Here is a 13,836-nt window from a genome sequence, read left to right on the forward strand (position 1 = left end):
CTGTCCTGCTGAATTCCCCCAGCATTGTGTGCATCTGTTTCTCTGGTTTTCCAGCATATGCAGTATCTCATGTTTATGTTTTACTCAGATGCTGCTTGGATTGGAGAACTTGTCTTTATGAGGGTAGGTTGATCCAGTTAGGGGTTTTCTCTTTGGAGAGATGGATGAGAGGGGACTTGTTGGAGATGTATAGGATACATAGATCGAGTGGATAGCCAACAATAATGCTCCAAACCGTATGTCTTTGGAATGTGGGAGGAAACTGGAACACCTGGCGGAAAGCCATGGTCACAGAGAGAGATTACAAACTCCTTATGGAATGGCAGGAATTGAACCGGAACCGCTATGCTACCATGCTATAACCAAATGGTAACCAGAAAGGCAAATGGAAACAGCTGGGGGGGGGGGGGAGAGGGAGGAGTGAATACAGAAAGTTAGTGAAATTGATCTTCATGCCATCAGGTTGGAGGGTATGAACACGAGATGTTGCTCCTACAACCTGAGTTTGGACTCGATGTGCTTACCAGCACATTTGAACACACTGCAACCCTGTAATTTTGGAGCAAATCCCTTCTTGCTGCCATTGTCTGAACTTCAATCAGAATCCAGCCACTATGATGTTTTTGCAATAAATATCACAGATAAAATTCAGTGTTTCGGTGCTTGTCCACACACACTGGACTGTCTGTGCGCATGCGCACACACACAAGCACTCATACAGAATTATCCATGCACACTGGACTGTCCACACAAACACACACTCATACAGAATTATCCATGCACATGCACACACACTGGACTGTCCACAGATACACTCACACGCATATGGGATTGTCCACGCACACACCCACATGCACAGGACTGTCCACACACATGCGCACACACACACACACACCCTACACTGTCCACACACATGGGATTGGCACATTAAGACTTCACAGAAAGGACTCCATGTGATGAAGCAGCCTGCGAATTAGCACCAATCACTGCCAAAAAACACCACAGTCAAAAGCCTTTTATATTTATTTTCATACAAAATACATAAAGGGTTCTTCAAAAAACTGGTCTGATTAAAACAGTAAAAGTAACTGAATGTGTACAAAAATCACAGTTAATAAGAACTCCAATAAGCCACTTTCTATTATAATTTATGATATTTGTCACAGCGAGCAGACTACTTCAAAATCAAAATCTAAGATTTTTAAACTTGTCACAAAGGCGGGTAAGCCAATATTTTACTTGGAAAAAGGAAGGGTAGTGCATGTCTGTATCGAATCAAAAGCAGGCTGTGTTGATATACTGTGACTGATGAGGTTTAAGACTAGGCATCAAGTAGTTACACCAATAAAAATATGGTTTGAGCTAGCTGATGTACGTAGTACATAAAATTTTCTTTCTGAAGTGGAAAGCATCCACATCAGCCTGATCAGCCACTTGCTGTTTTCCCAGCTGAGGAGTATGCAGGTTATTCAGTAAGTCTCTCTCAGTGCGGTGTGGCGCGGCGCTGTGAGGGTGCTCTTCTCTTGTCAGCTTGCTTTACATCTCTCCACACTGGGCAATCACCACAGGAAGCTTGGGTTTATTGCTGGGGCCTGTGGGAACATTCTGCAGGTAGAAGGTAGAGAAATGAGTAGATAAAACAAAACTGTCCACACATTTACAGGATTTGCTATCAAAACACCCGATCATCCTGTAACCTGACAATTTGCTGGTCAATCTTTCACACTGGTGGACAAGGTATATCAAAGCTAAATGTGTCGATTAGACGCAGATGCAGGACAAGTAAGCGATTAACAGACCGAGAACGATGTGACTAATGACTGGAAGTACGAGAATGGTTAAGGGAATATAAGCTACAGGTGAGTGGGTAATCAAGGGCAACAATGCCTGTTTAACTTTGCAGTGGAACTTCTGTGGGTGGAAGTTAGGAATAGGAAGGGGTCAATAACTCTACTGGGTGTTTTTTATAGACCAGGGACATCAAGGAGCAGACAGGGAGACAGATTCTGCAAAGGTGTAATAATAACAGGGTTGTTGTAGTGGGAGATTTTAGAGTGAGGGGTTTAGATGGGGTGGAGTTTGTTACATGTGTTCCGGAAGGTTTCTTGACACAGTATGTAGCTAAGCCTACAAGAGCAGAGGCTGTACTTGATCTGGTATTGGGAAATGAACCTGGTCAGGTGTCAGGTCTCTCAGTGGGAGAGCATTTTGGAGATAGTGATCACAATTCTATCTCCTTTATCATAGCATTGGAGAGGGATAGGAACAGACAAGTTAGGGAAAAGTTTAATTGGAGTAAGGGGAAATATGAGGCTATCAGGCAGGAACTTGGAAGCATAAATTGGAAACAGATGTTCTCAGGGAAACGCATGGAAGAAATGTGGCAAATGTTCAGGGGATATTTGCATGGGGTTCTACATAGGTATGTTCCAATGAGACAGGAAAAGGATGGTATTACGAGCCGAGAGGTAATGTTGCAGCTGTATAGGACCCTGGTCAGACCTCACTTGGAGTACTGTGCTCAATTCTGGTCGCCTCACTACAGGAAGGATGTGGAAACCATAGAAAGGGTGCAGAGGAGATTTACAAGGATGTGGCCTGGATTGGGGAGCGTGCCTTATGAGAATAGGTTGAGTGAACTCAGCCTTTTCTCCTTGGAGCGATGGAGGATGACAGGTGACCTGATAGAGGTGTACAAGATAATGAGAGGCATTCATCGTGTGGATAGTCAGAGGATTCTTCCCAGGACTGAAACGGCTAGCACAAGAGGGCATAGGTGCTTGGAAGTAGGTACAGAGGAGATGTCAGGGGTAAGTATTTTATGCAGAGAGTGGTGAGTGTGTGGAATGGGCTGCCGGCAGCAGTGGTGGAGGTGGAAACGATAGGGTCTTTTAAGAGACTCCTGGATAGGTACATGAAGCTTGGAAAAATAGAGGGCTATGGGTAGGCCTAGGTAGCTCTAAGGTAAGGACGTGTTCGGCACAGCTTTGTGGACCGATGGGCCTGTGTTGTGCTGCAGCTTTTCTATGTTTCCGATGTCATTGTCACTTTCATTTTGTAGCAACAGTAAATACTTCTTTCTTCAGTCATTGCAAATACAAACGGCAAGCGCTCAAGTCATTATTTCTCACTGAAACCTATCGAATACTAAAAGGTTGAGACAGAGTAGATGTGGATAGGATGTTTCCTATAGTGTGTGGGTGGGGGTGAAGGAATCTAGGACCAGAGGGCACAGTCTCTAAATAGAAGGATGCCCATTTAGAACAGAGATGAGGCTTAATTTCTTTAGCTAGAAAATATTACTTAATGGTGTTGGTTCATGGCATAAAAAGAGTCTGGGAACCCTGAGCCCGAGCACGGTGAATCTGTGGAATTTATAGTTACAGATGGCTGTGGAGGCCAGCTCACTGGGTACATTTACAGTGGAGGTTGATAGGTTCTCGATTAGTCAGGGGATCAAAGGTTACAGGGAGAAGGCAGGAGAATGGGGTTAAGAGGGATAAGAAATCAGCTATGATGTAATGGAAGAACAGACTCGATGGGCTTACTGGCTCAGTTTTGCCCCTATGTATTATGGTTTATTGCTCAAAGATTGGTACAGGGAATGTGTTGAGGTTTGACAAGGTCCATCTTTTTGTACTATTATGTCCACTGAAAAATTCCCTTTGTGGCCACTCCCAGTTTGTTGGAGAGCACACATCTTGTCTACCCTGTCTACGTTTAATGAAGTGGAGAAGAACAGGCACTATAAGGCACCTTGCTTCGAGGCTGCACATTCCTTACAAAAAACCCCGCAGTTTATTTTAAGCTTAAGTGCACATTAGATATGAAGTAAAAATACTTGCAGTAGATAGAATGTAAACAATTTGCAGAGCCAACATTTAACTTCTTGACGTTATTTGCTTCTCAGCTATGAAAATATTCAAATGAATCATTACTAACCTCTATTTTTCTCATTACGAGCAATCCATCAACGATTTTACCTGGATTAAAAAAAGAAAACAAGATTTTCAGTGCAACACACACAGATGCTGGAGGAACTGAGCAGGCCAGGCAGCATCCATGGAATAAACAAACAAGTCGACGTTTTGGGCCAGAAAAGAAGGGAGATGTAGACAGAATAAGAAGATGGTGGGGGTGAGGGGAAGGAGTACAAGATAGAAGGTGATAGGTAAAGCCAGATGGGTGGGGGAGGGGGAATGATTTTCAAAATTGTTTGCTTAAAGACTAAATGAAATGTCAAGGCTTTACTGATAACCTCACGGGCGAGGTGGAATGGTACAGGCCATGGCAGTGTTTCTGTGAAAGACCCAGAGACAGCTTTACCACTCTTACCCTACCATGAACACCTTGCTGATACTGCTCTATCCAGCCTTGTGAGGATAGGCCGAGCAAGCTAGGTCTTTCCTCGTTAGAGTGAAGGAGGATGAGAGGTGATTTGATAGAGGTGTAGTAGATGACAAGAAGCAAAGATCGAGTGGACAGCCAGAGGCTTTTTCCCAGGGTGAAAATTGCTAAGGCAAGGGGGCATAGGTTTAAGGTGGTTGGAGGATAGTATGGGTGGGTGGGGTGGGGGGGTATGTCAGAGGTTAAGTGGTATGTTAGTGGGGCGTGGTAGAGGCAAATACATTAGAGACTTTTAAGGGATTTTTCAATAGGCACATAAATGATAGAAAAATCGAGGGATATGTAGGAAGGAAGGGTTAGATTGACCCACCATAAAAGGCAGGATCTCCTGGTGGCTACTCATTTCAATTCAGCTTTCCATTCCCCTCTATCAGTCCGTGGTCTCCTCTACTGCCACGATGAGACCACATTCAAGTGGAACATCGACTTAGACCAGAAAACCATATGACAAAGGAGTAAAATTAGACCACTCGGCCCACTGAGCCTGTCATAGCTGATTTATTATTCTTCATTCTCCTGCCTTCTCCCCATAACCTTTGATGCCCTTACTAATTGAGAACCTAACGACCTCTGCTTTAAATATACCCAGTGACTTGGCCTCCACAGCTGCCTGTTGCAATGAATTCTACGGCTTCATCACCCTCTGGCAAAAGAAATTCCTCTTCATCTCCGTTCTAAATGGAAAATCCTCTATTCAGAGGCTGTATCCCCTGGTCCTAGACTCCCCAACTAGATCCAGATCTTTTAATATTTAATAGGTTTCAATGAGACCACCCTCTCATTCTTCTAAACTCCAATGAGTTTATCACCAATCGGCAGATTGAAAAGTATATAAAGGTCAAACATTCGGAGGACACACCACAATCAACAGTGGACTAATAATGTCTTCTTGTATGGTGATGAAACTTTTGCAATTAAATTGCCAAGATCAGAGAACAGTTCAACTCAACCATCAATTCTTATCCAAATCATTGACATATAACGTGAAAAGAAGCAGTCCCTACTCTGACCCCTGTGGAACACCACTAGTCATTGCTAGCCAACCAGAATAGGCCTCCTTTATTCCAACTCTTTGCCTCCTGCCAGTCAGCAAATCTTTTTTCTGTGTTAGCATCTTTCCTGTAATACCATAGGCTCTTAACTTGTTAAGCAGACTCATGTGTGGCACTTTGTTAAAGGCCTTCTGAAAAATCCAAGTACACATCATCTACCGATTTTCCTTTGTCTTTCCTGCCTATTATTTCCTCAAAGATTTCCAATAGATTCGTCAGGTAAGGTTTTCCCTTAAGGAAACCATGCTGACTTTGGCCTACTTTATCACATCTCCAAGCACCCCAAAACCTCATTCTTGACAATTGACTCCAACATCTTCCCAACCATTGAAGTCAGGTTAACTGGCCTATAATTTCCTGCCTTCTGCCTCCTTCCCTTCTTAAAGAGTGGAGTGACATTTGCAAATGTTCAATTCTCCAGAATTATTCCAGAATCTAGTGATTCTTGAAAGATCATTACTAATGCCTCCCCGATCTCTTCAGCCAACTCTTTCACCACCCTGGGATGCACACCATCTGATCCAGGTGACTTATCTTCAGACCTTTGAGCTTCCCAAGCATCTTCCCCTGAGTAATAGCAACTACGTTCACTTCTGCCCCCTCAAACTCTTGAATTTCTGGCATACTGCTAGTATCTTCTATAGTGAAGACTGACACAAAATGCTTATTCAGTTCCTCTGTCATTTCTTTACCCCCCCCCCCATTACTACTTCTCCAGCATCATTTCCCATTGGTCCAATATCCACTCACATCTCTTTTACTCTTTATATATTTGAAAAAACTTTTTGTATCCTCTTTGATTTTATCAGCTAGCTCACCTTCATATTTCATCGTCTCTCTTTGTATTTTTCACTTGCCTTCTGTTGTGTTTTTAGAAGCTTCTCAATCCTTTAACTTTTTTTACTATATATCCTCTCTTTTGCTTTTCATGCTGTACTTGACTTCCCTTGTCAGCCACGGTTGTCTCATCCTCTCTTTTGAATATTCCTTCATCTCTAGGGTGCATCTATCCTGTGCCTTCTGAATTGACCAGAAACTCCAGCCATTGCTATTCTGCCATCATCCCTGCTAGTGTGCCTTCCCAATCAACTTTGGCCAGCTCCTCTCTCATGCCTCTGTAACTGTTTTTACTCCACTTTAATGTTGGTACATCTGACTTTATCTTCTCCTTCTCGATTCGCAGGTTGATTATGATCACTGCTTCCCAAGGGTTCCCTTACCATAGCTCCCTAATCAAATCTGGGTCAATACATAACACCCAATCCAGAATTGTCATTCCCCTAGTGGAGTCAACAATAAACTGCTCTCAAAAGCCATTTCAAAGGCATTCTACAAATTCCTTCCCTTGGGACCCTGCGCCAACCTAATTTTCCCAATTTACCTGCATATTGAAATCCCTAATTACTGTCATAACACCGCCCTTATTACATTCTTTTTCTATTTCCCATTGAAATTTACATCCCACATCCTGGCCACTGTTTCGGAGCCTGTATTTAACCCCCCTCAGGGTCTTTTTACCCTTGTAGTTTCTTAACTCTGCCTACAAAGATTCTACATCTTCTGAACCTATGACACCTCTTCTAAGGATTTAGTTTCACTTTTTTTTAACCTACAAAACTACACCATCACCTCTGCCTACCCGCTTATTCTCTTGATACAAGGTATATCCTTGGATATTAAGCTCCTAACTATGATCTTCTTTGTAATATCATTCTATTCCTGTCCTGACTAGCACAAGGCACTGTGAGTAATCCTGAGATTACTACCTTGGAGATCCTGCCCTCCAGCCTCTTTCCAAACTTTCTATACTCACTGCCCGGGACCTCTTCCCCCTTTCTACCCATGACACTGGTGTCAATGTACACCACGACCTCTGGCTGCTCGCTCTCCCTCTTGAGAACCTTCTGCAGCCGCTCCGAGACATCCTGGACTAGCACCTGAGAGGCAACATGCCATTCTAGTTTCCCTTTTGCAGCTACAGAATCTGCTGTTTGTCCCCCGAACTACTGAGTCTCCAATCACTACCATTCTGCCTGACTTTACCCTTCCCTGCTGAGCCCCGAGAGATCATCCCCACCAGCAGTATCCAAAGAGCCACATGTTGCTGACGGGAACAACCACAGGGGATTCCTGTACTGATGGCTTACTCCCCGTACTCCTCTGGCTGGTCACTCATCTACCATGTGAAGCCTGAACACTGGGTGTGACCACCTCTATGGAACTTTCAGCCTCCCGGACAGTCCTGAAAACATCCAGCTCCTTGATTTCTTTAACTTCTTGCAATCTCTGCACCCTCCCTCCTTCTCTTTTTCCATTCCTCACTCTAGTTCCCTTCTCCGTACCTGCACATCACCCTCTTCTGCTTCCACACCTCCTTCCCTTTCTCCCGTCGTCCACTCTCCTCTCCGATCAGATTCCATCTGCTTCAACGTTTTACCTCCCATCTTTTTACTTCATCTCCTCCCCCCCTTCCCCTCACCTGCCAGCTTGTCCTCTTTCCCCTCTTGCCACATTCTTATTTTGGCTACTGCCCCCTTCCTTTCCAAGATTTCTGGCATCTTTGGGTGTTTATGATTTGCTAACCCTGTGGACAACAGCTGCCATCATATTGCCAAGTGGAGAGATGCAGTTTCCTTACCAAAAACGACGTGTTTCCCATCGAGCCAGTCACATTTAGCACAGGTAATAAAGAACTGGCACCCATTTGTATTAGGGCCACTGTTTGCCTGTTAGAACAGAAATGTAGTTACCATAGACATTAAATAGAATGCAGCTTTGAGGTTTTAATCCTAAAAATAAAAATGCTCTGATGGACTGAATGCTTGAAATGTTACATAAGCAACATGAGTGTCTCTTACCATTGACAACAGACCGGGACTAGTGTGTTTTATCTTGAAGTTTTCATCAGCAAACGGTCCTCTGTATATGCTACATACACCAGTCCCATCTCCCTGTGGGCAAGACGATGCCAGCATTACTATGATGTGTAGACAGAAAAATAAAGGATCAGCAAACACAAAGGAGGAAACGTATGTTTCAGTAAAAATTATATTTGTTCTTTCAACTTTACTTGTTCCACCGACCAAACAACTCACTTTCAAGGATGCTTCATCGCACGTTCACGATATTTATTGCTTATTCATTATCATTTAATTATTTTTGCATTTACAGTTTGTTGTTTTTTTGCACATTGGTTGTTTGTCTGTAATGCTGGGTGAGGTCTTTCATTGATTCTATTGTGTTTCTTGGATTTACTGAGTCTGCCCGCAAGAAAACGAATCTCAAGGTTGTATATGGTGACATATGGGTACTTTGATAATAAATTTACTTTTGGGCTTTTCCAACTGTTTTCAGTCCTTCAGTTTGCCATCTTTGGAGTTTTCTAACAGAGAGTAGCTTTTGTTTGGAAGTTGTGGACGTGTGCGTGGGGAGCGATTGACAGGTGCTCACCTGCTGGCAGGCGGCACTCTACCTAGGTGACAGTTGCCATAGACCAATCAGCAGGGAGAGGAGTGCCGAACTCCTACAATAGCCCTGCAGCCATTGATAATAAAACTACTTTGTCCTGTAACCAAAAATTAAATCCTAGGGATTTTAGTGGAATAGAAGGCCATGTTTCAGAAGTGCCTTAACAAATGAGTTGCATTTTTCTAACTGTGCGCATGTAATCACACTGGACTTTCAGGTATTTATTATTTGTCCATATAACAGATTTCTGCATGATGTCTAACAACAGAAATAATTATGGTAAATTTGGACACAATAAATAAAGCCACATCTGGCTAATAAACCATTTACTAACGATAATGAGATTGAAAGAGCACAGAGAAAATTTACAAGGATGTTGCTGGGACTTGAGGACTGGAATTATAGGGAAAGGTTGAATAGGCTATTACTTTATTCCCCAGAGCACAGAATAGGTGCTTCAATCTCTTTTATGCCATGGACCCCTACCATTAACTGAGATCTGTGGACCTCAGATTGGGAAACTCTGGCATGAGGGCATAGAAGAATGAGGGGAGATTTGGTAAAGGTATACCAAATTAGGTATGGAATAGATGGGGTAAGCACAAGCAGGCTTTTTTCCCCCAATGAAGCTGCCTGAGACTAGTACTAGAGATCATAGGCTGAGGGTGAAAGGTGACATGTTTAAAGGGGACATGAGAGGAAACTTCTTCACTCAGAGGGCAGTAAAAGTGTAAAACAAACTTCTACTGTAAGTGGTGGATGTGGGCGTGATTTCAACATACAAGAGAAATTTCCGTAAGTACATGGATTGGAGGGGTATGGAGGGCTATGGTCCAGGTGCAAGTTGATGGGACAAGGTAAAATAATAGTTTGGCAGGGACTAGATGGGCCAAATGGCCTGTTTTTGTGCATGCAGTGTTCCATACTCTATGATAAAGAATACCCTAAACTAGGCACAAGATTATATGCTTATACATTTTAGACATTCAAAGTCAAGTTTATTGTCACATGCACAAGCATATGTACAGGTATGCACAGGTGCAATGAAAAATTACAACACAGGCACATAGCTTCAGATAAGCAGCATTCATAAGAAAAAACTAATTAAATTTTTACGAGAACTGAATTAGAACAAGAAAAACAAAGCACAGACACGAGGAATTCTGCAGATGCTGGAAATTCAAGCAACACACATCAAAGTTGCTGGTGAACGCAGCAGGCCAGGCAGCATCTCTAGGAAGAGGTACAGTCGACGTTTCGGGCCAACACAAAGGCTAATTTAGTGCAAAGTGATTAGTAATTATCTTTGCAATTACTGTGTAATCAGAGAAGAAACAAACTTACCAATTCTGTAACAGAATAATCTACCAGAGATGGGTGCTGGGACCTGCACTGTTAGTTGTATACATTAACAACTTGGATGTCTATGTAGGAAGCATGATGAGCAAATGTGCAGACGACACAAAATTAGTAGTGGGTTTGTTATAGAGAAGGGCAAACTTAAGTCACAGAATTATATTGATCAGCTGGAAAGCAGGGCAGATGAATGGAAGATGTAATTTAATCGTGTTAAGTGTGAGGTGATACATTTTGGATGAAAATATAGGCAGGATATATACTGTGAATGATTGGTCCTTAGGGAATGTTGAAGTTCAAAGAGATACTGGTATAAAAGTCCTAAGGTGCCTGAAGTTGGCAGCACAGGCAGATGGTTCAGGATTCAGACACTCACTGACCACAACTCTGAAGTGATTCTATGACCTGTCTCACTTCAGCCCAGTATGATTGCACATACAGTTAGAAAATTCTGACTCACATTCAACTCATGTTCTTAGTTGTTATTTCTTCATTTGCACGGTTTGTCTTCTTTTGCACCTTGATTATTTGTCAGCCTTTGTCTGTTTATGTATAGTTTTTTTCATAAATTCTATTATACAATAATTTTTTATTTTTCCTGTAAATGCCTTCAAAATAAGGTAACTTTAATAATACATTTACTTTGAACTTCAGCAACCTCTGGTAGGCTAATCAGAAACTGGGTTGAGTTTAGAGACCTAATACTGCCTTAGAAAGCTGCAGTTTACAGTCGTGAGTCGTTTACAGCCAGAGACAGAGTGTTGAAGAGGATGAGAAATTGAAATGATAATATTGCTTAGATGGGACAGAATGTTGGTTAGCAAAAACATGGATGAAGAGAAGATGGGACTTGATACACCCTGCAAACATTTTTGTGAAAGCATTGTATCTGAAACGTAACCCTTGTTTGAACCTTAATGCGCTAAAAGGAGATTGCGGCTGACATCCTAGGGAAGTCCACAGCAAGGACATGTCCTTAATGCACTTTGTTAGGGCACTGCTGCTACAGATTTGTAATCAGGCTAGCTTCAAGCCACCGTTCACCTCAAATCTTTTGAGGAGAACAGCCTTTCATACTTGCTTCCCTTCATTACCACATGGCAAGGATTTTGAATGAAGCTCAAAGTAAATTTGTTATCAAAGTACGTACTGTACATTTCACAATGTATTACCCCGAGACTCACTTTCTTGCATTTACACAGAACAAAGAAATACAATAGAAACAATGAGAAACCACGTATAAGTAAAGACTGACAACCAATATGCAAATACTAAAAAAATGATAACAGCAATAATAAAGACAGTGCCTTGGAAAAGTTTTCAGCCCTGAACCGTTTGTTACACTAATTTTATTTATACACACACACACACTTCTTACTGTAATTTACAGTTTTCATTATGCATCGCAATGGACTGTTGCCACATAATAACAAACTTCACAACATATGCTGGTGATATTAAACCTGATTCTGATGAGTATTAGAACCAGAGATTAACTGAGAATTTTTATCTGTGAATCACATGCTCTTTTTTCACAGTACAGCTCAAACAAAAACAGGGAAAATTGTAAAGCATGAAGCACTAAGAATTCAAAAACTGACATGCCAGCAGTTCAAAAGTATTCATCCCCCTTTGCTCAGTACTTTGTTGAACCACCTCTTATAGGACAGAGCAAGATTTGCCCACTCCTCTTTTCAAGGTTGCTCAAGCTGTGCCAGGTTAGTTGGGGAGCAGCGGTGGACAGTGATTTTGAGGACTTGCCAGAGAAGTTTGATCGGGTTAAGGTCAGGACTCTGAGTGGGCTACTCAAGGAGATCACTTGAAGCCATTCCATAGTTTCTCTGGCAATATGCTTTGGTTCATTGTCCTGTTGAAAGATGAACTTCCTCCACAGTTTAAATTTTTCTGGCAGAGGCTAGCATTCATCTTCCCATCAATCCTGACTAGATTTCCAGTCCCTGCTGCTGAAAAACATCCCCACAGCAGGATGCTACCTCCACCATACTTTACAGTAGGGATGATGTTACCTGGCTGACACACAATATTAGATTCACACCACATGTACTGCTTAGTGTTGAGGCTAAAATGTTCCACTTTAGTCTCAACTGACCACAAGACCTTCTTCCACATCTTTACAGTATCTTCTACGTGACACTTTACAAAATGTTTACAAGCAATGATATGCTTTTTTATAGCCAGGGCTTCTTCCTTGTCACTTTTCCATAAATACTCTTTTTGTGCAAGGCCTTAGAGACTTTGGACCATGAACTTCATCTCCAATTGCAGCCAACGACTTCTGCAGTTCACTCAGTGACTGTTGGCATCACTGTAGCCTCTCTTACAAGCGCCATTCTTCAGTGGCGACTAAGCTTAGAAGGGCAGCCTGACCTAGGCAGTAAGGTTTTTAACGATGGACTGCACTGAGCTCTAAGGGATGTTCAGTGCTTTTGAGATGCTCTTATACCTTTCCCTAGATTTGTGCATCTCTATTATCATTTCCTTGACTTGTCTTGAATGCTCTTTTGTCTTCATTTTGGTTTAGTCTGTTGGAAATCCACCATACTGTTGGACCTTACAGAGAGAGGAGATATTTATCATTGAAAACAGGTGATCCACCACTTTTCGACATGAACAAATTGGGTGAGTAGATAAGGTAAATATTGCTGCTGAGGAAAGTTAGCACAGTAATTACAAAGGAGATGAATACTTTTTCAGCCTCACAATTTTTGTTTTTAACTTTTAGTAAAGCGTTGACAAGTTTTGGATTTTTAAAAATTTGACACGATGCACAATGTTTTGTAGAGTAGCTCAAAAAATCCTACTTCAATATATTTTAAATTTAGAAAATGGGACAATAAAATGTGAAAATAGTTGTATGAGCTGAATACTTTTTCAAGGCACTGTAATACTGAGAACATGAGTTGTAAAGTCCTTGAAAATGAGTCTGTGGATTGTAGAAGCAGTTCGGAGTTCAGATGAGTGAGGTTATTCATGCTGGCTCAAGAGCTGATGATTGAGGGGTAATAGCTGTTCCTCAATCTGGTTGTTTGGGACCTAAAGTTCCTGCTACCCAATGGCAGCAACGAAAAGAGAGCATGACCTAGATGGTGGGGTACCTAACAGAAAACACGTTTCCTTGCCTTATACTGATAACTGCTGGTTCAGAACTGAATTTTACAGACCAGAACTAAGACCTCATTTCAACTGATTTACTATTTGCATTTTGGTGCAACAAAGAGAAAATTTCGAGAGATACAATGACAAGCAAAGCCCAGTTGGACCCTCAACGTGACCAGGCAATTAAGTGTAAAATCTGAAGCACAATATTATGTTATTGCTGAAGCGAATTACTCACGTTTACAAAGTCCCCTCCTTGTATCATAAAATCCTTGATGACTCTGAAAGAATTGAACGGAGCACAGTTTAATGGCACTGCAGAAACATGACTTGTTAGAAACACAAACAACAGGAAATCTGCAGATGCTGCGTTCACCAGCAACTTTTATGTGTGTTGTTAGAAACACTCCTGTTCTGTTACATGTCCTATTAGAAA

General features: G+C 41.9%; 1 protein-coding gene across 1 annotated transcript in view; it reads right to left on the reverse strand.

Moving 5' to 3' along the window:
* Nucleotides 1-1,005: 1,005 nt before the first annotated feature.
* The window catches only part of ppih (peptidylprolyl isomerase H (cyclophilin H)), a 29,936-nt gene continuing 17,105 nt past the window's right edge, over nt 1,006-13,836 (reverse strand). Inside the window, exons 5-9 of the mRNA XM_072245302.1 lie at nt 13,639-13,681; nt 8,318-8,410; nt 8,098-8,185; nt 3,943-3,983; nt 1,006-1,605 (exon numbers count right to left, since the gene is read on the reverse strand). Of these exons, the coding sequence (XP_072101403.1) occupies nt 1,537-1,605; nt 3,943-3,983; nt 8,098-8,185; nt 8,318-8,410; nt 13,639-13,681 (334 nt within the window). The 3' untranslated portion in view covers nt 1,006-1,536. The remainder of the gene's footprint in view (nt 1,606-3,942; nt 3,984-8,097; nt 8,186-8,317; nt 8,411-13,638; nt 13,682-13,836) is intronic.

This window comes from Mobula birostris, chromosome 27 (genome assembly GCF_030028105.1).
Source record: "Mobula birostris isolate sMobBir1 chromosome 27, sMobBir1.hap1, whole genome shotgun sequence".
Taxonomy (NCBI): Eukaryota; Metazoa; Chordata; class Chondrichthyes; order Myliobatiformes; family Myliobatidae; genus Mobula; species Mobula birostris.